At 32.8% G+C, this 26,562-nt stretch overlaps 1 protein-coding gene across 2 annotated transcripts in view; it reads left to right on the top strand.

The window, feature by feature from the left end:
• The window catches only part of LOC118187809 (putative polypeptide N-acetylgalactosaminyltransferase 10), a 301,999-nt gene that overhangs the window by 191,526 nt on the left and 83,911 nt on the right, over positions 1 to 26,562 (top strand). For both annotated transcript variants that reach the window (XM_085809137.1, XM_035358083.2), the window contains exons 6-7: positions 20,531 to 20,708; positions 24,703 to 24,931. In XM_085809137.1, coding sequence (XP_085665263.1) covers positions 20,531 to 20,708; positions 24,703 to 24,931 — 407 coding nt within the window. The remainder of the gene's footprint in view (positions 1 to 20,530; positions 20,709 to 24,702; positions 24,932 to 26,562) is intronic.

Here is a 26,562-nt window from a genome sequence, read left to right as displayed (position 1 = left end):
TGCAAAAAAATACCATACCTTTATTTCACCAAAATATTATACATATATTTTTGGAGACATGCTGCCTGGGAAATCACCGTCTTCTGAGCTCTGAACAGCATAGAAATGCTATTTCATACTGACCAAATGTCTCAGCTAGTCCTCAGTTAGTGTTGAATAATGAAGGCTGCTAAATTAAGCATTTATTGCAACAAGCATTTAAAACATTGAGCTACTTCCTAATAAAATCAGGTAAAAGTGAAACAATTGCTACATCTTTTCCAAGTCTTATTTAGAGCAGTTTATGTAAGCTGTCATGTTCTAATACCATTTTTGGCACAAGCAAAGCATTGATCTCGTCTGATGCTTCATAGAATTTGTTCGAAAGCTGCTGAGATTACACTCGGTGATGAAAATTCCAGATGAAGTGAACAGTTGCAAAATTTCCCCAGTTCTTGCAGCTCTAAGACTGTACGCATTGTCAATATGCGAATGCAGTCAGTATTCAAATATCAATTTTTAGGTCTCGCTTAGGACCATTTTCGAAGCACCTCGGGTATTCGATTGAGTTGGACTATTTAATCTGTACACCAAGGTTATTTTTCTGAGAGAAAAGGATGGTTTCACAGATCTCTTTGAAAGGAAAACTTGCTGGCATGTACCAAACACTGCGGGTAAGTAAAAACTTTCAACTTTAATTGCATCTTATGACTTCAGATTTAGAATTAATAGCTGGCTATTTTTAGAATCAAAGGAGGCGACAATTATTCAGTCACTGCTTTCTCTTTTCTTTGTTTCTATGGGACATATTTCATTAACAAACTACCTAGTGGTCGCCGTACATTTATGTCCACACTTCATATCATGTAATTATTTCTGAAACGCTTTAACTTTGTAAGGTTTATCCTAGGTTTTTAACAGTTATCTTTAGTTAAAGCTACTTTCCTGACCCTCCTAATTTAGCTTACAATTTCAATTCAATCAGAATATGTTTTTAGAATCGCAGTTTATGCAAATGAGAAAGAGAGGTATTTAAGTCGAAGTTCCACTGACTTCGTTTAGAGAGCCAGAGATTCTGAGTAGCGCGCGTTCGCCTTTTGGCTACACTCTCTCTAATCTACTACTTTATCTAAGCTACTACTACGTATCTCAGTATACGGCCCTTGGTAGTATCTCAGGCCCTTGGTAGCTTCGCCAAGTTGATATTTAGGGGCTTAGTTGATATTTAGGGGCCAACTACTTAGAAATATTGATAGCTTCGGCTACATCTTTTAGTTTATTCAAGTTTCATTTCTTATTACTCTGAGTTCAAGCCCAAGTGGAAGCTTTGCTGTGCGTCTTGAGAAAGGGACCATCTGTTAAATTCTTATTTGGAGAAATAAAGGATAATTAACCCTTCTTAAGTTTTACGTACCTGTTTCTGACCTAAAGCGATTATTCGCTTAGGTGTTCACGAGGTTCCTACTCACTCAGCTGTTATTAAAGGGTTAGAAGCCCACAACTTTTTCTATTATTATAAAGTAAGGCAATTATGATGAATAGAATTGAAATCCTCAATCTGTTTGTAAGCGAAAGATGTTATTTATTCAAAAAGTTTCTGCAACATAATATTTTTTGCTCCATGTGAAATAAATGATAAGCATTTACGTGTGCCAAATTGCTGAGAATTTTTCTTCCGTGTAACAAGCGCACCATCTTCACGTAGCATTATGAAGGAGTTTTGTCTCTTAAGCATGATGTTAAACTTTATGGTAATCATCTAGATTTAACCCTTTTTGAAAAACGCAAAAAGGCAAAGCACAGAAGTCTTTTCTCCTCCGTAGCTTGGCTTTAGGGAGATTAAGAATTCCTTTATCTTGGACGTCCAACTAAAATCACTTTCAAACGAGGAAATTGGGACGTTTAGTGCAACATACTTAAAATGAATACTAATGATTATAGTGACATTAAATATTTAGTTCTTATAAACTCTTAGTACCTCACCAGCGTTTTATGTGATTCTTTGTATAATGAATGAATTAACTATTCTATTCGTAATGAAGTATTTTGTTTTCTGCTACGGAAAAAGCGCACATGTTACACGTGACTGTAATTTTAAAAAATGAATAATTTTTTTTTTTATAAATCCATACAGATTTTCGTTAATCGAGTTGCTATCAAATTCAATGAAATGCAATATTTTTAATGCTTAAGAATGCATTCTCAATAATATGTGTGGGATAGCTATAATACACAAATGCATCTTTAATTCATATACTAAAATTTATTAAAGATACGCAGTTAATTAAAACTCCTAGGTCTAGTATACCCAGATACTCTTCTATAGTAAATGTCGATGGAATGAATGCTACTAACAGTTACCTATTAACCCTCCAATCGTTCAAAGATTTTGGTTCGGAAACCTCAAAGTTCCTAAAACGTGACATGAAAAAAGTTATTTTCTTGATCATAATTCCAAAATGACCCTGCTATTTTATGTCTAGACTTTTTCTTTTAATAATTATCATTAATAGCTTGACGAATCTCAAAATGCACGTGCACATTGCTTTTAGAAGTGACACTCAAATTTCTAAAACGTATAGCTACGATCTGCCCGCATGAAGGAATGCTGAAAGTGAAAATAATTACGTTCGAATATTAATTTTAAAATGCTCAATATGTTCTCTTTTTCATTTTTAACTCAAAAAATCTATAAAACATCTATAAAACAAATGACGCACTTTTTCAATTTAAACATAAACATCTTGTATAAAAAATTTTTAATTAGAAAGCTTTCTCCAACTTATATTGATTATATTGTTCTGTAGTTAACCATTCACTCTTTCTGATGAATTTTCTGCTGTTGAATAGAAATAAACGCCCATTTTTCACTATCATCCACTATTTTTAAAGAAACCAAGTAACTAAACTCGTTTCTATCAGGAAATATTTCGTAAAATCTGCGCTTTTTTTATACATGGCTTTAAGAAAGAGTTTAATAAGACTCGGTTTTATACGAAGCTGACGCAAATAAATCTTTCTGTTGTCCACTAAAGCTTTTTCTCAAAGACGCAGTATTTTCACCTATAGGCAATTTTTTATGATATAGTGGCTGTCTCTTCTCAGTTCTAGCATTCATATAAAAAACTAGCAGTATTTGATAGTCTCGTTGCTGGCTTATCATTAAAGGCTTTAGATCAAAGCAGAGTATTTAGATCAACAAGAGAGCTTTTGCTCGTGGTATTCGTAGTATACATTTCGAAGTGTACTCAAACTTCACATCAATCATATATATAAAGAAGCTACATGCATAGAAAGAAATCATTCACACTAAAAAATAAAACTGTCATTAAACTTATTTTGGAAGAATCAATGAAAGGCCTCGAGTTTTCTGAGTTATATGACAGTTTAAGTTTATACTGTCACGGCAAAATACTACTTTTACTGCTTTCGTCCACGGTTACGGAAACATTTTTTTACTTGACATGAGTACTGTATTTTATGGTGTGTATGGTAACTAACTATAATAATATATTTAAATGACCTGTGATAGAAACGAACACAGGAAAGAGAAATAACACATACTTTAATTAGCACAAAAAATGCTAATAAAAACTTATATTTTGAATAGTTTAATCTGTAAATTTATTTGGCCGCTTAAATTAAATCATTATTCAAGACAAAACGAGCTACATTTTTAATTATGTTATTCTATTTCGATAGAAACAAATACGAAACAGAAGATTTATTGCATGATTTATTTTTACTATTCAACAATTTATTTTAATGGATAATTTAACACTGTTCATTTCGAATTACGTACAATTAAATTACGTACTATTGTGGATAACAATTATTCAAGAATGATGTGACTGTTGCTATTCCATACGCTTTTCTTCTTTCTTTACGTTTTTGTTTTGTTTTGTTTAATTATTTTCTGTAGAAAGTTTTAATTTTCACTCATAGTTTGTGATAATGGTTTTTTACCGTTCCGCAATAAACAAATTTAACTTCTTTTTAAATAAGATTATGTTAATTTACCATCCGGTTAATCCGCTCCAAACTTAACTTGTTTTGTATAGGATCCGTTTAATCCACAGCCTGATTAATAGCAGTTGTTTTTATTTTCTGCTTGAAAATTTTTTTTTTGCTTAAGTAATTTTTAATTTTCGAGAATGGTGGATGTTAATACTTTGCTGTTACATAACTTGAAAGTTTGGGAATTATAAATACTTTTATTACATTCAGATGTAATTGTCATTAATACACACGCTTTTGACTCTAATTTAACAGTGCAAAAAATTTCAAATGCCAAAGCTTGATGAATTTTGTGATTTCATTGTACAAGTAAAAACGAACAGTTCTTTAATAAAGAACTTATCCGAGAATTTACATATTAATGCATTTATTTTTAACTGAACTTAAATCAAAGCTTTAACTTTTAATTTACGCACTTGAGGACATTGAATTATTTACTGAAAAAGGGTAGCTATATTAAAAAGTAATTAATAATTTTATTTTTGATGCATAAACCTTAAAAAAGAAGTCACAGCTTTGGAACAGATACGATCACGTGTATTTAATGAAATATTTCATGAGATTAGCATCAATTTCCATCAAAATAATTAATTTTCTTGTTTTTGTGTTACAACATTTCCATTTTCTCTTCGTCATATTAATGTTTTGTTCTTCAAGATTAGTTTCAAATTTATTCCTTCTTACACATTTTGTTCATTATATTATGTTTTTAAATTTAGCAGAATTTTTATAGTAAAATTAATTTCGCAGAGATAGAAAACTAAATATAATGTAATGTTTCTTATCAATAAAATGTCAACAGAAGTTGGGGGAAAGTATTTAAGAATAAATGGCGTCTTACATTTACGCATGCATAATAAATGCAATCTTTATACATGAGGAAAGCCAAAATAATAAGAAAATTTTATCTGCGTCATTAAATTGTCTCTATGCAGCATTTACGGCCATCCAGTTTCGTTTTCTTTCTATTTAATCTTTGAGTTTTCATAAGAAACGTACCTGAAAGATTTTAATGAAATAGTTGTCAAAGGAAAACATTATGAAAATAGCATTTACTTTCGCAATGCATAGTAAGATATATTTACATGGAAAAACATAGCTACAGAATAACGGACATATTTTGTCTTTAAGCTTTTAAGATGCATTTCATGTAAAGAAAAAGAGATAAAATTATCTTACACACTGCTAAGTTGATTGTTTTAAGATTAAGCTCGTTTGGTGACCTTTTTATAGTATCCATTTTACTACTTAATGTAAGTGATTTCACTTACATTACCGAAGGCCCGAAAACATTTAACCTGCTATTTTTGGCAAAATACATAAAATTTTAATATAGTTACTTTTCTGTATGTATTCTTTCTCAAACTCCTAATCTAAATAGCTAGGAAATTTAGCTATCATGCTTTTTCTGTACTAAATCAATCTTCTTTTCTCGAGCAGTGAGTATGATAATAGATGAAAAGAGAGAAAAGTAGAAGTTTAATTAAGGTTCAAACTAATTAATATAAATTAAAGAGAGAACATTAGTATTGGTTAAAATGTTCTCCTGCTACTGTTGGCTGTATTTATCTTACTATTTACATTTCTTGCTTTTTTTAAAAAGGAAGTGTTGTTTATCTCCACGCTTTAAAGAATTATTCCAGTATTGGAAACGTCTCTTGTTTTCCATAATTTGGGAAAAGTTCTGACTTTCAATTCAAAGGCCATATGTTCTTGAGATTGTCCTCTTTCTTATTCAACATGTGCTCAGTAAATAATATTTCTCTTTTCAATGGTCACACTTAATAAAATGCCACCACACTCAAACTGAAGCAAATAAAGTATGTTTTAGGTTAAAATAGCACGCTGAACTAATATTAATTTAAAAGTCAAACAACAAAAATTAGCGTTATGTATCCAAATTTTCTCAGGACTAGTTCCGATGGTAGCCCTTTCGATGCAGCAGCATCAGCTGGCAAAGAGCAAATGATTTCACTTTCTAGTTGATGATGATGGTTCGGTAAAACCATCGGAACTCGGTTCTGTGAAAATTTGCAGATATAACGCTGACTTTTGTTGTTTGACTTTAAAATTAAATAAAGTATGTGTTTGAAAGACAGTTTATGCCACTTTTGTAATATGGAAATTGAATGCTAATATATACTGCAAAGGTAACTACAGTCTTTCAATATTATGTTTTCTGTAGTTCGTCCGTTATGCTTAAAAATAATCACGCTTACGCACGCATAATCAGTGAAAAAAATAGCGTTATATTCAATCAACGCTGTTGTTATAGAGATGCCGCTATATACCATAAACAGAGCTATCACATTGTTAACAAGATCTTAGTAGCATTCAAAACCATTCAATGACTGTTTGCCTGCATTTTTTCTCTGAGCTTCCTTATTGCTTGAAACTCGGAGCATAAAGTCTGGTATAATAATTCTTTACGTTCAAAATATTATATTTTTTATGTTTAAACTTATGAACTGCACTTTCTATTAGAATCATACTCAGTTAAAAGTTCAGGGAGGACTTTTAATGATTGAATTTTATCAAAGCTGACTACAAAGCTGAATTTTATCAAAGCTGACTACATAGTTGAATAAACGCGTGCTTTTTCTACGGAAAAAGACGTTTGATTTTTTATCGAAGCCCAAGCTTTACGAGTCATCAAGGCAATGTAATACCAGTTTCACAACTGAGTTATTCTCTTTGTAATTGAAAGATTTATATAGAAACCAGTAAAATAGTATAATAATAATAAAATAATATTCCTAATTAATGATACATTTCTATTAATTAATTAATTCTATTAATTGTTTGTTTAATTTCTATTAATTGTTTGTTGATTTAAGAATCCAAACTGCTTTAAATTTTAATTCCTGAAACCATCAGAGTCAATCAGACGATTTACCGTCTCGTCTTAATTTCGAAGTAGAATACTGTAAAACAAACTCAGATGAAGGTTTAAACAAGACATTTTAACTATTCCTCTGCTTGAAGGTTACACAAACTAAGTAAAACCAAAAATACCAATCTGCGCAGCTTGCGAGAAATTCAAAAACAAATGCTAAAGTAAAATTAAAATTAAAATATTAAATAAATGATTCCAATACGTTTGAGTCAAGCTTTTAATCTCTCACGAGCAATTACGTTTAACAACGTTAAATCCAAATTAAGTAATATATTGGCAGGGAGAAGTAATAGCATGACGGTCGACGATAGTTACCGAAAGCTCTCATTTCGAACTCAAGAACTTTGTGTTTAAATACATTAACTAATTTGCATCCTGCTGGGAGTCGACGAAAGGAGAAGTGAAAGGATAGACAAAATAATAAGACAACTGGTTAATTAGCATAAAACCCTATAGATTAGCGTAGCAATTTAAAATTTGTTTTCAAATACACTGTATTAACGGAAGAAAACCACGAAGGAAAGAATTAAAAGATTAAACAGTATTTATTCAAACGGATTGCTGAATTTTTGAACGGTTAAAAAATTTCCAAAATAAATTTAGACATAATACGCAAAAATAATTCATTTAATTTATTTTGAGCCGAGTACAAGTCTGGTGGCTAAAAGAAGTTGATTATCTTATCAAACACTTCGAGTTCGAATTCTGAGTAAGGACATATATAATTGCAATATGTGTATGGAACCTAAAAAATACATCACTCGAAAATTTCTGTTAAAAGGTTAATAATAATAATGAGGTATTACATATTGGGTTTACAGCCCTGGGGAGGTTCTTGATTCAAATCTGTAGAAAATTTAAACAGTACTGTTATAATTGAGTAATAAAGTCCTTCAAATCATAAAAAACGAAACATTACAAACAAATCATACATATAAAACCACGCTCCAACGGCTTCAGACGTTAGAAGAGAGTGGCTTTGCTTTTTCACCCCCCCCCGTGTTCATCCCCCTTCATGAAATTTTCTTATCAACTCTAAATATCATCATTTCAAAACAAAGGAGAAAGTAATAGCTCTCGAGACATAATCCTAGCAACAGGAAGAATGCATCTATTCAAGTAAGTCAACTATTACTCATTCCCGATCTTTTCTTTGTAGCACATCATTTCAGTTACAACAGCCTGATTTTTGAAGGCTGGGCGTTTGGTTTTTCTCACACTGGAGGAAGTTGATTCACTTTCTTTAAAGCAGTATTTCAAAAAGCGAACGAAAATTTCCAACATCTGTCACCAGTATTTCTTGGTTACTATGGTAACGGTAGCTCATTGAGTGTTCTATACCGAGTACAAGTGGAGCAAATTTACTGGAAAAAATACTTCTAAACTTTTCAAGCCGTAAGACTTCCTTTTCACGGCAGAAATTCGGTTTGTGATTTTCTTTTCTAACAGCCTACCAAGCACTTGGTTATTTCAGGCAAGAGTTGAGTGGTTTGAAGCTTCTTCTCGTACGCTATTTCTATTACTTTCCTTTTTCCATCGTTTGCTTTTTGGTTCTGCGCGGAGCTGAAAGGTTTGAGCTCGATGGTAGAATGAAACGATACTCCCTGGACATTCTACCTTCCTTTAGTAAAACGTGTTCTAACATGTTCCGCGAGTTAAAGATGAAAAAAAAAATCGTAGATATAAAGTAAATTGCTTTGAATAAAACTAAAAAGGAGTAGAATGTCACTTGTAGATAGCTTATGGTATCCCGACGAAATACTCAATTCCATCTACTTTAAACCGCACATATATTGAGATTTTTCCAAATGCATCGTTAGAAGTTTTCTCCAGTTTTGTGTATGAACCAGGATTTGTGGAGCATCTTCACTGTTTATATTACCTAGAAAAGTATTAAAGCCAAATAGCTAGAGAAAAGGAAGTGTTATTTTTTATCAGATTATGGTTAACAAAATATTTCTATTTACAGCTTTTAAAGTAAACTAAGATTTAATTGTGCTGTTACATCAGATATTTACTCTTAGTTTCAATTAAATTCTTACATCCAGTGTTTGGTTTTCGACGTTTTAGCCACCTTAAATGATTAATGAGCAAATCAATTCAATGCTAAGTTGGACTATGTAATGATCAAAAGTCAGAGTTAAAAAAAACTCAGAAGTTTTTTAATAAAACCAACTGGAGAAGATTTAATAGGAGCATGATGATTAAAATTATTCATTTGAAATTAATTATAAAAAATACTGACAGGTTTTCTGTACATATTTAAAGCAAAACAAATCTGTCAACCAGAATGCTATTCGATATAATGATCTGCAAGTTATTAATATTGCGTCGCAAAATGTGGAAATTGTATGTTTTGCAAGCATTTGTTTTGTTTTTTGCTTACATTATTTTTTTCTTTTCTATCTCTTTCATTAATATTCTATTAGTCTTCAATACATAAGCATTTATCATCCAACAAAAATTCCTGCTATTCTCATTTCCATATCATGAAAATGAGCAACTTCTTTGGCAGATTGAGACTTTCTTATAATTTTGGTAATTAAGAGGCGGATATACTCAAAATATATGCAACGAAAAATATATGCCTCGTCGAATCTTCACGAAACCACACTACTCTTCTATGGGAAAGAATAATTTAATGTCTTTGCCAAGTATGCCCGTACAATGTACCTCTAGTTTTAGCATGCAACAGAAGCTCTTAATACATAAATGACACAGTTATAAACTTCCGTTATGAGCCTGACTGAAAACACGCCACTGTATTGAACAGGCAATAGAAATTTTCAGCGGATTTTACATCAGAAAGGCCAATTTATCCAGAAGTTGATTATTGGTTAGGAAAACTAGCTATAAAGTGGCAAACGCCATGTTATCAACCACTGTGATGTCGTACGACTCTAGTAAAGCGGAGTACAATATACTCAGGAGACTACAATCAACTGTTCTATATTCAATTCCATATTCAGATTATATTCAGTTCTATATTCAGTTATATTGCTTACCGAGAATTGAAATCATTGTCGGTCAGAACAATTTCTTGAGCGGAAGAGAGGCGTCAAATTTATTAACGATGAATTTCTTTTCCAGTGGAATTTTAGTGTTAGTCATAAAAAAATGTGGATATACCTCGATATAAAAAGATACAAAATCACCATTCGTGAGTAACATACCTTAATAATCATGCTCAGCGCAGTAAGTTGAGACATATAGTAATAGATTAGGTGTCCTTTTCATTTGCAGATGCTGTTACACCTTTTTAGCTGTCATTTATAGGAACTGTCTTAGAGATAAAGTTCGAACTGTCTTGGAGATAAATTTTAACTCCAGTCTCGGTATTAAGCAGTAGGCAATTTCAGATCTGTCTTTGGCTACGCATTCGCCATACATTTTAGCAATCAAATATTTTATTAATTGAATACGCATTGTAGAATATGCTCCAGACACAATGGATCACAGCTTTATAATTTATAGACATTTGCTTTTATGCTAAGACCAAAATTTTCCAAAGTTCAATTATATATACTATAATGTCATTCGACAAATAGTTGACTATAATGTTGCCCGATGATTTAACTACACGTGTTACCGCTTGAAAAACAATGCTTGAAGAAACCAACGTATAAAAGAACTTCGTATACTATTTTGTCTAGATATTTAGCATTTTGGGGCTTCCTATATAAATAAAAACAACTATTTTCAACATTATTGTTTTCCTTCTTTAACATTCTCCATGTGAGCAATTCCAACATTAACCATATAACTAGTCAGCAATTGTTCCTTTAACCATTTTTTTATTTTTCACTTGTTGATCTTGTCCAAAAACCTTCTTTAATATGTAACTTAGATTTCCTTATGACTTTTTAAAATCATCAAAATCTATGAATGTAGTTAATTTCAATTAACTGCTTCAGAAAATATGTTAAAGCCGTGTCTCGAATGATTTTTCTCTCGTTTTATTAATCTCAAAAGAGGAAACTGAAAAGTTTTTAGATATTTATTTAATTTTTACTTTATTTTGTTTATTTTGTATTTAAGGGATGAAGTTTAACAAAACGGAATTTTTTCCCTTGAAGAAGAAATTTTGTTTCAAATTGTCTTGAATTTATCTGAAATGAACACTAATCTAAAACTGAATTTTCCCAAGTAACTATAAATTTAAGTTGGCGTGTTTCTATAGCATTTGTTGTAGGTACAGTTTCTAAGTAAAACAATGATCCATCTGTAAAGAGCTAAATGAGAAAATGACTTCAAATACAAATGCATCAACGACACAACTGCCGTAATCAATAACAATATGTGTCCAACAAACTTCTTCTAATCAGAAGAGAAGATTGGAAATAATTTATCGCAAATAAATGACAGGTTAACGCATATTTTTGCTGATGGGAATAGATAAAACTTTTCACAAGAATGTTGATGAGAAAATGAAATTCGTCATTTGAATCCAATCCGTGTGTACAAATTTTCTTAGCTCTTTTTATCTGGAAAATAATAGCGTCGTCATTCCTTTACGGAAGACAGAATACCAAGCATTATAACGAATGGCTTTAAGAAAAGAACCTTCTTTTATCCAACAAGGTGATATCACCCAAGTGTACGAATAGATTAGGGTAATCAATCTTGTCCGGAGAGGGACTGGTTTTGTTCAGTTTTAAATATTTTCGGTACATATTTTTCAACAAACTTTTCATTGTTATTGATTACTTGCAGTAATGTCTTTGATATACTTGCATTTGAAGTCACTAAAGTTTCATTTGTATATTAGTTCAAGTACTTCTTCAGAATGCCATAATGTGAAATGTAACTAAGGATTTATTGTGTATATTTCCATTAACTTGTTTGGTTTCATTATTCAGACTAGAAGCAATCCATATCAGTTGCAAGTTTCAAATGGAACAAAGGGGCTACTGGTTAATATTATTTTGCATAAAGAAGAATTATCTTTATATTGTGAAGTTCTGTTCCATGGATCATTTCGCAGTTAATTTTAAATTCAAATTAAAAGACATAACGAGTTTCAAGTGATAATATAAGAAAAAAGCTCAGGAAAGAGACTGTCTTTAGACTGTCTCTTGAGAGAACTATGACTCTTTTGATTTATACTGAATTTTGCTAAGCTCGAAATGACTTTCAGAAGTCTAATTAATGTGCATCATAAAACAAGAAAGAAGGGAAAATTAATAAACTTACTCGCACATATTTTTACTTGAAGTTTAGCTTGTTATATTAAACAAATAATAAGTTTTAATATTTACGTTTTTATCAGAACATCTGAAATGCATGAAGTTACATATGTTAAAAAACAGCAATATTTGATCCTTTTAATTTTGTTTTTCAGCTCATAAAATCAATTACTAGGAAAATTGAGTTTTCTAAGTAATCAGATTCAGAATTCTTAATAAAGATTTTGTTAGGAAAAAAATACAAGAAACTTTTGACATAAAACTGTCACAGAATCATTTTTAATATCTTCATTTCTACAAATATGATTCCTAAAATTTTATCTTCATCCTCATAAAAGTGCACTGTAATATTTATTTTATAAGAAACTTTTAGCACGACATTGCTATAGAATGATTTTTAATACTTTTACTCCTATAAATATATACAATGCCAATTGTACCCGAAATTTATCATTTTTGACTATTCTGAAATATTAATATCAATTCCATTTAGTGACAAGAATATGCCGTATTAAGTAAAACTCGTGATTTCTTTTATCATAGATGTAACAGGAGAATTCAACTACGTCATATTTTTAGGTTTTATAAGAACACATTTTAGGAAACCGATGGCTGGCTTATCCGGAAATTTTTAATAATTGTCTGTTATTATTGCATTCTCTCAAACATTTTTTGTAAAACTTTTTTAGAAATGATTTCTACTACTTCAAATTTTTATCTTACCGCATATTGCCTACACTAGTAATTTCCTACTGTAGAGTCATGAGGATTTTTGAAGTAGGAAACACGAAAAATCATCAATGCCCTCTCTGTGTCTCGAACACACGCCGAGTGTGTTACCGCTACACCACGAAGGCATGTAGAAAGGGGGGGAGTACCTTATAACATCACACAAAGAAAGAGAAAAAAGTGATATATACAATAGCTGCAAAAAAAATTAAGAAGAAATAATTCATTATTTTATGCCAAAGACTAAAAATGTTAGTTATGAAATATACGAAATGAAAATAAATATATTTCGCTCAGATCCCATTATTTTTTAAGTCTCAAGACATCTTTTAGACTGTGAGTCTATTAATTTCTTCCGTAATATTTTCACCGCTATTTTTATTGCAAAATAAAGTTCATAGAGATTTTGTGTTTACGAATTTGTACCGTCTTTTTTGCCCTGCTGCATCGGTTGAATTTAAGCATTTCTTTTGCAACTGCCACGGTGGAAAACACTTTTTAAGCAACACGCGTATGTTTCAGCTCATTGTCGCTTAAGAAAATAGTTAGGTTATATTATTAGAAAAGGCAAAGAATACGAGAGAAATCTGCATAACAAGACGGAAGCCTTCACGGAGGACTTTTCTGATGGAAATGAACTCATATTCATGTTACACACGGGAAAAGCTACGAAAGCTAACAATTCAGTCTACCCGTTCCGTTTCGAACCCAAGTCAGACTACCAGCACTCAGCAATCTTAACCACTTGGGCACTAGTGGGACCCGTTTGAGAAACTAATATCATGATTCATGTCCATGTGCCCCTAATGATGTCATTATTTACAGAATATTTATGCATTGAAATCGGACCGTAATTCCATCTGCGATCCAATACCGCTGCAGGAAAGTCTTTCACGTACTATTTTAGTCCCAGTTCCGTGCATTGTGAGAAAATATATTTCTGGCATCATGTCAATTTGTCTTCTCACACATCATGTACCATCAGAATAGACGTTAGAAAACTTCTTATTATCCAAAATTAACACTTTTTTTTTAATCTTGACCTATCTCATTTACATGACCTTTACACAGAAATGTCTATTTTTCATCATGTAACTGAGACTATCCTAATCCTCGGTACTCCTTCTAACACTGATTTGATCGTCATTGGTATTTATTTCAGCTGAAATATCAATTTCAGAAAGAAAACGATTCTTTTCATTTAAACGATTGATCCTCCCATCTATTTTTGGCATTGATTTTTCACAGCCTACTGCTTTTGGGCCGATTAGAACATATATCACTCTTTAAAGTATGATACTATGCTTTCTAGCGAGCATTTCTGACTTACTAACATATCTTATTATTTCAGAAAATGCCTTGTTATTTTGGAAGCACAGCTTATTCGCTTTCGAATAGCTGAAAATTCCTAGATTTACCTACATTCGTGTCCTGTAGAAATAAATTCTAAGTGACGGAAATACCTAGTATACATTGTTTTTAATGTTTCTGTGCTAAATTAGTAAGAAAGTTTACTACAACCAACCTGCCAGACGTAAGCCAACAACGTAACCTGTCGTTTGCTTAGGTTCGAACCCGAGTCAGACTACCAACATTCAGCATTCTCAACCGCTTGGCCACTGGTGGGACCCGATTGAGAAACTGATATCATGAATCGTGTTAGTGCCGGGCATAGTATTTAATGTGTTGTCTTAAACCAGTGTCTGCCACAAAAGACTCTACTATATTAAAATTAAGAAATACTCTCAGATTTGTGTTTATTTACACCTGGCAACCGATACAGGAAGGGAAACATTCATTTGCATTGCGTCAACAAAACAATCTGAATGGAATGATGACACTCGTATTACGTGAGTTGAATCAAAATAATGATTCGCCATCTTAAATTTATGAGCGCTGTTATGTACATGTAAAAATGTATAAAAAATAACTGATTATTTTCAGATGTAAGCAGATATCAAGCCTGCTGTCTGATATTGCTATATTTATGGTCATCATGGTTAGTATTATCCGGAGTTTAGTTAAGACCCATGTAACATAGACCTTGTTTACTCATACAACACAAAGGTGCTTCTTTAGAGTTATCATCGATGTTAATAAACTTAATTACCTGAGCTGGGTGCCAGAGATTCCGCATCAAGTGCATCAAAGTCTTTTCCATAGTCCTAAGGTGTGAATATGATCATTTTTATGATTTAAATTTTACTATTAGCCTATGCTACTTGACTCTGCATGATATTCTCCCAGGCCAGAGATTTATACAAACTGAAAGGCAAGCAGAGTAATTTAAAAGAGGGTGTAATCTTTATGTGAGTTTATGGGAGCTTTTTTCGTGATTCTGCAGTCGTTGTGAAAGTCACGTGCTTGCGGAAGTAGCCAGCATAGTTGTGAAGCGCTATTGGAAAGGTGTCTCAGCAAGAATGTATTAAGAAATTTAGTTTTCTATTCCGATCTAGTGTGTTGCTGATTCGATTGATTGATTGATTGAGTGTGCTGGTTTATGGCGCATAATATCACAGGGCTATAATATGCCAAACGTGTGGTAATAAGAGTTTTATTTTATTAAAATAAAGTTATCAAAAAATAACCGAATATTCAGATGTGAATTCAATAATAAGTTGATGAACAAATGAATAAAACTTCCAATATGGATGGAAATATAAAATCAAATAAGATCTCATTGCACGTCATAAAACACAAGGAAACTTATATTTGTTAATGAATATATGTTAATTGCATGGAAAAAGTTAACAGGGTGAATGCGAGTATGAAAACCAGTTAAATTTCAATACATAAAATATGTTTCTTAATACATGGAATGTAGCACATGAAAATCAATTCAGATTAGATTATATAATCCAGCCTCTCTTAAATAATGAAGTATATTTGAACTGACCTGTTTCCTAACTAAACGGTCAACGACTAAACGGCGTTTTCGTAGTTTTCCCCACATGTGTAACGTGGTTTCCCTTCTCCACGGTTTTATGTAACACGGTTTTCCTGTTAGTTTCCCTTCTAAAGTCTTCAGTGGACGTTTCCCTCCCCATCGGTAAATAGCTCTCGAGTTCTTTTTCCTTCATCAGTTAAATTAAACTATCTAGATTTTCGCAACCGTTGGTCTTTGACATATACTTCCAATTAAAAAAATATTAACGACGTAAATATTCATATTTGGGCAATTTAAGGCTAAAAAATAAATTTTGTGAGAAGTAAGAAATGTAACTTTTTACACGGTTTTTAGAAAGATTTCATGCTCAATATAAAAAGTAAAATGTAAAAGGTTTGACTCCCATGAAACAAAAATTACCTGAGACACTTAATATCGAAAATTTTGTTTTTTGATGTCATTTTCAACTGTTTTTGAGATGTCATACATATCATGGGTACATATTGCACAACAACTATGCAAATGTAAATAAAGTAATTTAAACTAAATTTAAAATTTTAAATAAAACGTATTTACTGTACATGAACTAGTTATAAAGAGTAAGTTCTGTATCTTATGTGCTATATTTTCAGAAATATGCACTGCAGATATTTTCAAATCCATCTACAAATTTAAGGTCAGTTTGTTTTTCTGGGGATTCAATCACTGATAGCCAAGATATGCAGCTCGTATTTTGTAACTGATCGCTAAACGTTTGCTCAAATGTCTTGAATTAATTCATTATAAACATGGAAATATTAACCTAGTCAATAAATTCATTCTGAACTATCTCGATGAATTTGACACTTAAAGGTATAAAGCTCAACTTTCATTATAATGAAATGAATAGTTTATTAACTGGAATTTGTACGCTAAAAGGATGAGTATAATAAAATTAAAATTAATTCTTGTTTAGTTTCAGCGAAGCAATATAAGCTAATACATATCTCGAAATATAATTCAACTGCTAAATTACTGATATACAAAATTCAAAATTGATCATAATATGTTTTCTAGATTAAAAAAAAGGAGGAATAAGATGTTCTATTTTGCCTCAAGTTTATGAATTAAGTTTAAATATATGCTTCCCATGTACCAATACGGTATATTCTTTTTTTTTTTTTTTTTTTTTTTTTTTTTTTTTTTTTTTTTTTCTGTAAGAGCGAAATATACATGTAAACTATATTTTCACACATTCAGTTATCGATTTGTCTAACTTATAAATATCTTTCGACAATATCTATTTGGACGTTAACATAAATTATAACTTTAGCAAGCGTTTTAGGCCATTAAGTATTTATGGCTCGAGTTACACCAACCAAAACCTCATTCATAAATCACTGCAGGCGCACTTTCTGAATCCTCAATGAAGGAAAAATAGGCAGGAAGGTGGATTTTCGCTCGTCAAATTGGATCATATGCGGTTGAAGTTGTTGCGGCTTAAATACTTCTTTGCTGCCTGGTGCAGTCATGTTCGAACAATCTTCTTTGAGTGCGCTTTCAATTTAACCTATTTTGACAGCATTTCTCATGTATAATCAATATTTTTCAGCTTTAAAAAATTTAAACTTTATTTATTTTTTTTTTTTTCTTTCTTAACTGTGAATGCAACCGGCAGGATTCGCTCCCATGGTTTCATAAATAAAATTATGTCTTTTATGAGTACTTTTCAAATATATAATTAGTTTTACTTGATAAAAAATTAATTATTTTATTTTAAAATAAAATACGCTCAATATTTTCACAGAATGCAAAATTTGTGTCAACCACGCCGCATGCGACATTATTAAATGCTAAAGATACACAAAAAAGTACTGAACTGAACGCTTTACTTTTGACTTAATTTTGATATTTTAAACAGCACGCCTTATAAGTACACTTTTCAATAAATATCTTCCTTGTAGCTCATGTTTTTCTTAGTGTCGTAATATCTCTGAAGAGCATTGTATATTTTGAAGTTACTTTACACAAGAGGAACCGTGCATGCTTTATTCGTGCAGGGTAAAATAAGACAAATAATTAAGATTTTCTGAAAATGGAGTAATAAAAAATTTTTAAAAACTTTCTGATCCATAATATGAATCAAACATAGCTTAACGAGTAAAAATATTACTTCTTTTAACACTACTAACTGCCAACGTTTTTCATCAGAAATATTTTAGAGTACATACATTCAACATCAAAACATCCCGGGACACTTGGAAAGATGTTCGTACATAGTTAAATTTCACCTGAACATTGAGGCGTCAGGACAGAATAATTAAAATGAGATCGCAATCAACCCATTTATTGGGCAAACCCAGGTCCAAAATCGTTACGGGCTCCCTAGCGGATAAGTAGTAAAGTCGCTGAATAGTGGTACTTCGTTCTGGGCTCAAATCTCGTCGAACGAGCCGGCTGTATGGGCATTTTCGTAGATTTTCTATGTGCAATGTAGAAACGCGCTAGTTTACATTAGAAAGCCATCCACGAAGGCATCCTTTCACTTAAACTGTTATCCCTTACATACTTTGCCGTAATCAAACAATCCAAACTAGGCTAGAATTGTTGTTTTTTAGTATCATGTGTAATAGTATCTGGAGATAATGTAGGAAGACATTCGATGTGGCAGGAGCTTGCACAAACAGCGAATGTTGCTGTGTGGAATCATTATGCTGCTGGAAAATGGACCCCCCGCCACAGAACGAGACAGCAGTAGCGATACAACAGGTTGTTATCTGTATATTATTGTACCGTCAAAATGCTCAGAATAGTGTTCGAGTATCACAGCCAATGGCTCACCAAGTTATAGTAACATGTTGCTGAACGTAAGCCGTTTTACAATACCACAGTAGGATGGGCAGCTCTCATCAAACTTCTTTCACATGTGAATTTTGTGGTCACCTGCGTGAAACGGAAACTGAGATTCATCGCTGAATAGGATGTGGCTCCAATCTAATCCATTCTAGTCTTCTGGCGCCCCAACAGTGGCCGAGTGGTTAAGACCGCTGAATACTGGAAGTTCACACTGGGTTGATCCTAGGCAAACGGCGTGATTGCTTGATTGGGTTTTCAGCTTTCGCCATTTGTAACATGAATACAAGATCGTTTCCCTCCATGAAATTCTCCATGAAAGCATCTCTTTCGCTTAGGCAGATAGCCCTTGCATGCTTTGCCATCTCTGAATGACTTTGCCAAGCTCCGAGGCAGGGACTTCAGAATAAGTGTTGTTTCAAATGCCGTATGCTCCGTGTCTGTAGCTGACGCTGAAAACGGAGCCCAGTCCCTGCCAGGCATCTTCAAACGGTACTCCGTGACGCTGCGCTGCCAGGAGATGTGGGTAAACGGATCTAAATGGCAGATAACGAAGTTGTCTGCACTCGGTATCACGCGATCCCCTAAGAAGTTTTTCTGTTAGAAACTGGCTGCTATCCTAATAAAAGTTATCTATGTTCTGTATGAGTTACTAGTAACAACGTCGTTTAATTGTGTCATTCATCGAAACTTCATGCCAGATAATGCCTCTGTGACACCCACCTTTCATCTCTGAGAGCGGCGAAACTGCATATGCCAAACTGACTCAACTAATTGTAACCATGGATTTTATAAGAAAGATAATATTACTATTCTATTTCATATGAAGTCAGTCCATGATTATACCGTCATCGGATGGCTTTCGGGTCAGTTTCATTTTTTAACACGCTACCACATGAGCAGTCTGAACTGCCGCAACAGTTGAATAATAGGCTATATGTGTTTTGTGGTAAGCATTCCTCCTGTGTTTCAGACTCAGTTTGTAAGTTCATTGGCTCTGCATTTTCTACCATTTTCATGTTTGGCTAAAGATGTATGTGCACTCAGTTTCCAGACTGTAAGATGATTTTTGCAAGTTTGGAGAAATTTTTTGTCCCAAATGTATTATGTATCTTTACTCCAGAACATCTTTTTAATTATTTCTGTACTTACTATCTTTCTCTTTTTCTTCCTCGTAATTACAAAAATCCTTCTTAATCTCAGAAATGCTTCTAAATCATACTCAATAAGGTATTTCTCTTGCCTTCCTAGTGTAGTGGTCAGCACACTGAGCTGGTATTTCAGAGATCCGTGGTTCGATTCCCGGCGAAGGCGGTTGCATATTTTTCATCTTTCCTGATTCCAATTAACCTAATGACTCTGCAAGTGGCGCCCGAACTAAAAGGGTCGTGGATGATGAATCTCCGCACCCAGGATTTTGCGATTGGGTCCTCTAAAAACCCAGTCGTCCTTTAAAAGGGAGAGTATATAAGGTATTACTCCCACTTTCCTAGCGTGCATTCGTGGTGTAATGGTCAGTATACTGAGCCGTTATTTCAGAGGTCCGTGGTTCGATTCCCGGCGAAGGCGGTTATATATTTTTCATCTTTCCTGCTTCCAATCAACCTAATGACTCTACAACTTTACGCTATTTCTGAAAGGGAAATATTGCCTGATAGATTTGGGCAAAAAAATACATTATAGCAAGATCATATAGGCCGCCAGTATACACTGAGGAATGTCTTCGGAGAGGCCTTTCTAATGGAATTATCCTCATATTTATGTTTTATTTCAGAAAAGCCACGGAAAGTTCGTACAGCCTGTCCCATCTAGGCATAAAACTCAGGGTGAAAGAATAATGTTTAACGGCTTTATCTGGTAAGCCACTGATCCACGGGAAAAAAAATGCGAAGGAGTTTTTAATTTTCTTACATATAATAATATGAATTATTCCTACACAATGTTTGCTTTGTTTCAACTTGTATAACTGTTTACATAACTTTTAAATTTTACTTACTTTTTCAGAACCAATTGCAATAGACAGAAAAACAGTGGTATGCCCATTTATTGATGTTATTGACTATGAGACTTTAGCCTATCGAGCTCAGGATGAAGGCGCACGGGGTGCCTTTGACTGGGAACTTTACTACAAAAGACTACCACTCTTACCTGAAGACTTGAAACACCCATCTGATCCATTCAAGTAAGCTTTTTTTCCTCCTGAAAGAGAAACTTTTCTTCATACTTTTTTCCCCGCAACGTCAAAACCAGTCACGTCTATTCAAAACTTCTCCATAGCTTTAGGGAATTGGATAATCATAGGGCTACAAGAAAAACGCCTGAATCATTTAAAAGGGAGAATATGCAAAAACTTTTACTGTCTGTGAAAAAGGTTGAAACTTTTTTTTTTTTTTTTTTTTTTTTTTTTTTTTTTTTTTTTTTTGTAGAATTAACTTCTCACAAAGAATAATAGATGGTTTAGAAATACTAAGTAACGCATGTTCTTCGCCCAAAAAACAAAATGCTAATTATACTCCAGTAAGCTTTATTGGACCGGGGATCATCTTACATGTCTTGAAAATCTGAGAAACATAAAACGTAAGAAGTGCTTTGAATAGGAAATGCTTTGAATAGCAGGTGACTTGTTTAAATTGGTGAATTTTGCTTTTGCTTTTGCATTTAGCCATCTTTTCCTGAAGATGCTATTCTCAAGTCTTTCATTACACATCGACAGAATATGTGAATTTTGTAGGGCTAATTCTTTAGAAAATCAAGTTTATATTTGACGGAATAATACAATAATTTTAAAAGGTTATTCCCAAATGTAGTTAGCAATGTGGATAACCAAAAAATAATGTTAAAAGCATTAATTAAATCATGCATGTCAAATTTATTATTTCTCAAAAGTAATGTAAAATTTCCACTTGGAAGAAAAAAAAGTTGTATACGCATTTATGATTACATCTTTGGTATCGAAAACCAACTGAAATATTTGCTATTTGGGAAAAGACGGGAGATGATTTTGAAGTTGCGCTACGAAAGTAATAATGATAGGGAAAATACCGCTCATAATTCATAATCAAAAATAAGTTTCGAAACGTTGTTACACAAATAATTATCAGTTAAATAAATGGATCTTTTTATTTCCTTGTACTAGGTAAAGAATGTATTGTAATCTCGATACTTTTCTATTCTCAGATTCCAACAAAAATATCCATTTTGACCATTCACGAACCAGTTTTAATTATTTTTTGCGTGATGTCTGTACGTACGGATTGAATAAAGAATTCTTTATTTCAAAATGGATTCTAAAATGCTTTCAAAATGAATTTTGCTCTTTTGACGTCTGTACATATGTATGTATGAATGTACATACTTATGCATTTTGCGTAATTAAATCTGTTGAAATATTGTATATGGAACTGCTATAGCACCTTTCTGATTTTTACCCCCTTGTACGAAGTAAACGAAGCATCCTAAGTTGTAAGAGATGAAAAACACATTTAATTTAAAGATAATCAGTATGTGTATTGACCCCGTTAAAGCGAAATATTTAAATATGCGATGAGAAATCAATGTTGAAAATCTGAAGGAACTTTATCATCAATGGCCAAAATTTTGAATGCCAGTCTATATTTCCCAGCACTGGCCTTGCATGAGTAGCAATTTGAGTCTGTAAACTTGATAAAAGCAACAAGTGCATAAATTACACATTTTTAATTAGCTCTATTCCGTTTTCAATAGCATTTTTTTCATGGCGTCATCAAAATAGAACGAAATTCTGGAGGGACCAATGATGAGTATATCTTGTCTTTTGTTGTCTTTTAGTTAACCCAATTTTTAGAATAATCCCTATAAACTTTAACTTTCAAAGCAAGTCATGAAACATGATTGGCATCAAACATAAAGTATGATGATATTCTTATATGAATTTTTTAATATAAGTGAAGATGCAAAACCTCATATAAATAATCTGTATGATTTGGATGGCTTTGCATAATAAAGCGTAGTGTGCCAAACTAAAGCAACAGTTTCATTTTTCCAAGGTACACCAAGAAATTTTTGGAAAGGTCTTTTCGCCAGCTGTAAAATGAAACCCCAGCTCAGTAAAAAGGTGATGTGTATATCAACATCACCTTTCTACTGAGGTGCCCTGATCCTGATATCAAATATCAGCATCAAGACGTCAGAGGATACGTCAGGGTACGCAAAACGCGAGTAGTCAGCGAGCGCAATGCAAGGCAATTTAAAAAGAATAAAGGAAGGCGCATTTCCAGGCATTCTTCTGTAAGTGAAAGTGAGATTATATGTACAACTATATCTAGAAGGAAACTTTAGGACGCCTTTACACCTGGTAGAATGAATGGGGCGTAGTTTGACAACTGTCGCTCAAAAGTTTAGTATTGATGAAAATGTTATTTCACGAGTTTAGCAATACTTTCAAACGAGACATACAGCTGTAAGAAAGATTGTTTTTTGTCAGCCAAAGAAAACAACGTTAAGAGATGTTTGATATGTCGCCCTGCAGGAGAAAGGAGATCAAAATTAGACAACGGGTAACAATGCTCAGTAGATGCGCATGGCAACCAGACGACAAGTGTCCCGGTTTACTCTGACTAGATGACTTCATAAAGGCATTATAATACCCTGCTGTCCTGAACGCTGAATACCACTAACAACAGCCCATCCGTGGCACCGTTTACAGTGTGTAGAGAACACAAAGGTGAACACCTCATTAATGGAGGTACGTCCTGTGGGTGTAGGCACGTTATGTGTGTTAGACTGAACGACAAGCGGCGTTTCAGTCTAACATTAGATTCTCCGTGTTAGTTGATATGAAAAGAGGTAGAGACACACTTTGATTCTACTAACAACAGGGAAGGAGACCGTTAGAGTTGTTTTGGCGTGCTTGTATGTGGAGGCATTATGATGAACGAACGGACGGCGCTTCACATTTTCGACAGAGGTTTACTTATCGGAAATTATTAGTGTGATGAAATTATCCTCCTCAGGTGCATCTTTTCCCTGATTGCCATTGGTCATGACTATTTTATGGATAACAATGCACAATGCTTGGCCACACAGGACTCATGCTGTTGAGGAACACCCGAAAAATGAAGTTATCCACAGAAAGGATTGGCCAGCGTACACCTCTGATTTAAATCCCACTGAACATGCGTGTGATGCTTTAGAGAAATGCATGAGGGCTCGATCTTACCCTCCTTAGTGCAACAGACAACTAAAAAAAGGATAATCCTTGAAAATTTTAAACTTTTATCACAAGAACTGTTAGAAACCCTGACTTTGAATGTCTACATACGGTGCAACGCAACCATTGCAGTTTGGGGGAGGTCATATTCCTTACTAAAGCTGTTTAATTTGTTGCTTTCCAGATACTTTTCTGTACCAACGCCATACTGCCAATAAAGCCTTTCTTTATTCTTTCCATATTCTATGCATCTTATTCTTTTTTGTTACCATACTTTCCTCATCTTGTAAGTACTACATAGTGCCTCTGTAGTTATGAATTTCATGTCTCTCTCTTGATTACAAATTACGGCCCAAATCAGAAAAGTTGCTTAAATTTTGCACACTAGTATATATATCCAGTTCAAACAACGTTCTATTGCAGGAGCATTTATGACAATACTCAGTTGAAGCAGCAATGTCTGCAAGCTCGAAATAATATTTACAGTTAAACAGGGCTAACTGAAAAGTACTAAGAAGCAATATCAGCAAGATTATAATCGTTTACGTAATAAGGATTTACGAACAAAACACGCTAGGTAAAATTTAAGATTCGCCACTATGGAAAGTATTAATATCCAAAATAAAGGAGTGTATCATTTATCCGTATTTCCTATATTTTTCGAGCATCTGCTATTTGAGTAATATGTAGCTGAATATTTTTAATACTTACAAAAAATGGAGAGAAATTTAGGCATTAGTTTCTCTAGCGCTCCATATATTACTTACCTATCGCATAAATGTTTCTTGGAACAATTCAGCATATGAATAACTGGATGGGGCTCCAGAAGACAGCAGATGGGAATGCTTTTATTAAGAATAACGTGTACAATTATTTCAACAGCAAAAATGATTCAGAAATTAAATCACATATATTGATTCATATATAGTCTTATATATTTTTCAATTTACTGTTCAAAAAATGAACTATATAAATTTTAATTTTGTAGAAGCCCTGTGATGGCCGGAGGATTATTTGCAATCGATCGTAGTTTCTTTTGGGAGCTTGGTGGATACGATGATGGCCTGGATGTGTGGGGAGGCGAGCAATATGAACTTTCCTTTAAGATATGGCAATGCGGAGGGCAAATGCTTGACGTGCCTTGTTCCAGAGTGGGGCATATCTACCGAAAATTTGCTCCCTTTCCAAACCCAGGATTAGGCGATTTCGTAGGCAGGGTAAGTTGTATTTTTTTCAATTTTTACGTTTAAGTACTATGTGTGCAACAAGGCCTACTAACAGCATGCAATTTTAATAAGTTTTTATCAAATTGAAATTGTCTATATCTCCCATTTCATTACTGATAGTATTTACAACTATTTCCCAAAGATAAATAATAGCTGATGTTTTTACCTCATTTTTTATTATAGAAAACAGAATAGTAACAAGGAATTTATCTTAACTTTATAGCGATTTTCCCTACGTGTAAAGTAAATAAATATCCCAGTTTTAATTAGGAGGTACTTATCGAAAAGATTGTTACGAAAACGGTATTAGTACAAAAACTTCTCATAATACAAAATATAAATTTTCATAGTGTAGTATAAAATTAAAGCATTCACATGAAATATAGAGTAAAAGAAATTCAGTACTTTACTCTTATCAAACTAGATATTAGCCTAAGTTAATGTACTCCCAGTTAATGTACTAAAATTCATAAGTTGCTTCTCAAATGCGATTTCTTTAAATTTTCTTATTCAACAGAAAGCACCAAATTTCTGTCGGAATGTAGAAAATAATTTTTTACAATCTTCAAAAATTCCAAGAGCTTTAAAAACTAAGAGATCTGCAAAATTTTGACATCTACTTATCGGAATTTTATAAACATTTAAAACTTATAACATTTAAAATCCCTACAATAGTAAAAATATACGTAAGGTTTTTATATTCACTAGTTAAAAATATACGCATACGAGTTTGTAATGAATTGAATGCACAAGTCCGATGCAAACTGAATACATTTTTTTCTTATCACAACAAATAAAATCAAAACGCTTAAATTTCCTTAGAGATATTCGTACAATATCCCAATATCTCACAGTTGTTATCTTTTAAACTACTAAGACGTTCAGCAGAACCTAATTCAAAAACAGAGAAAGCTAATCTGATTTCACTGCGAATTCGCTACAGTAAACGACAACAGTTTTACAAACAACTGCTAAATAACTGAATTGAGATGTTTCCTTCCACCTTTTATAAGCTTTTGAAATGCACGAGAAACTTCTCGTATTTTCTCGATACTTCTGGGTATTAAAAGAGTACAATTACGAGATATATATTATTAAAATGTTAGACGGACGTTCTCCTGTATTTTTAATTTTTCGGCGTAGCTTTTTCTTCCAATAAGACTCGTGCTGTATTGCACGGGGGAATAAAACAATTTTAATTAAAAGTTATACTGAAATAGCTAAATAAATTCAAAAATCTGTAATAATATTTTAATTTAGAAATTACTGCTCTTTTATTTTTAGCTATTTTTACACTGTGACTGAACCTTAAGAGATTATCAACTTCTGCCTTATTTTCAGGCAAATGGCTGTTGTGCGTTTTTAAGTAGTAAGTTAACCTTTCTAAAGTTTCTCCAATTACCTTAAAGCAGCGTTTCTCAAACTCTATCCCTCGAAGGCTACCCTTATGGCCCTTCTAGATCTGTAAATATGTAGTGTTATTAGTAAAGAAAATTAATAAGATTTTACATCATTTCCTGCCGATGGTATGTTGTTAAATTGACTGACATATCTTTCAGATATACTCTCAAAACTAAATTAACTAAATCTCTGTCTACAAAGTAATTCTATGACTATTTTCG

The sequence above is a fragment of the Stegodyphus dumicola genome, chromosome X2 (genome assembly GCF_044657685.1).
Source record: "Stegodyphus dumicola isolate Sdum_Otavi_A_Nest chromosome X2, ASM4465768v1".
Taxonomy (NCBI): domain Eukaryota; kingdom Metazoa; phylum Arthropoda; class Arachnida; order Araneae; family Eresidae; genus Stegodyphus; species Stegodyphus dumicola.
The sequence above is the reverse complement of the archived record's forward strand: the minus strand, read 5'-3'. Positions and strand labels throughout refer to the sequence as shown.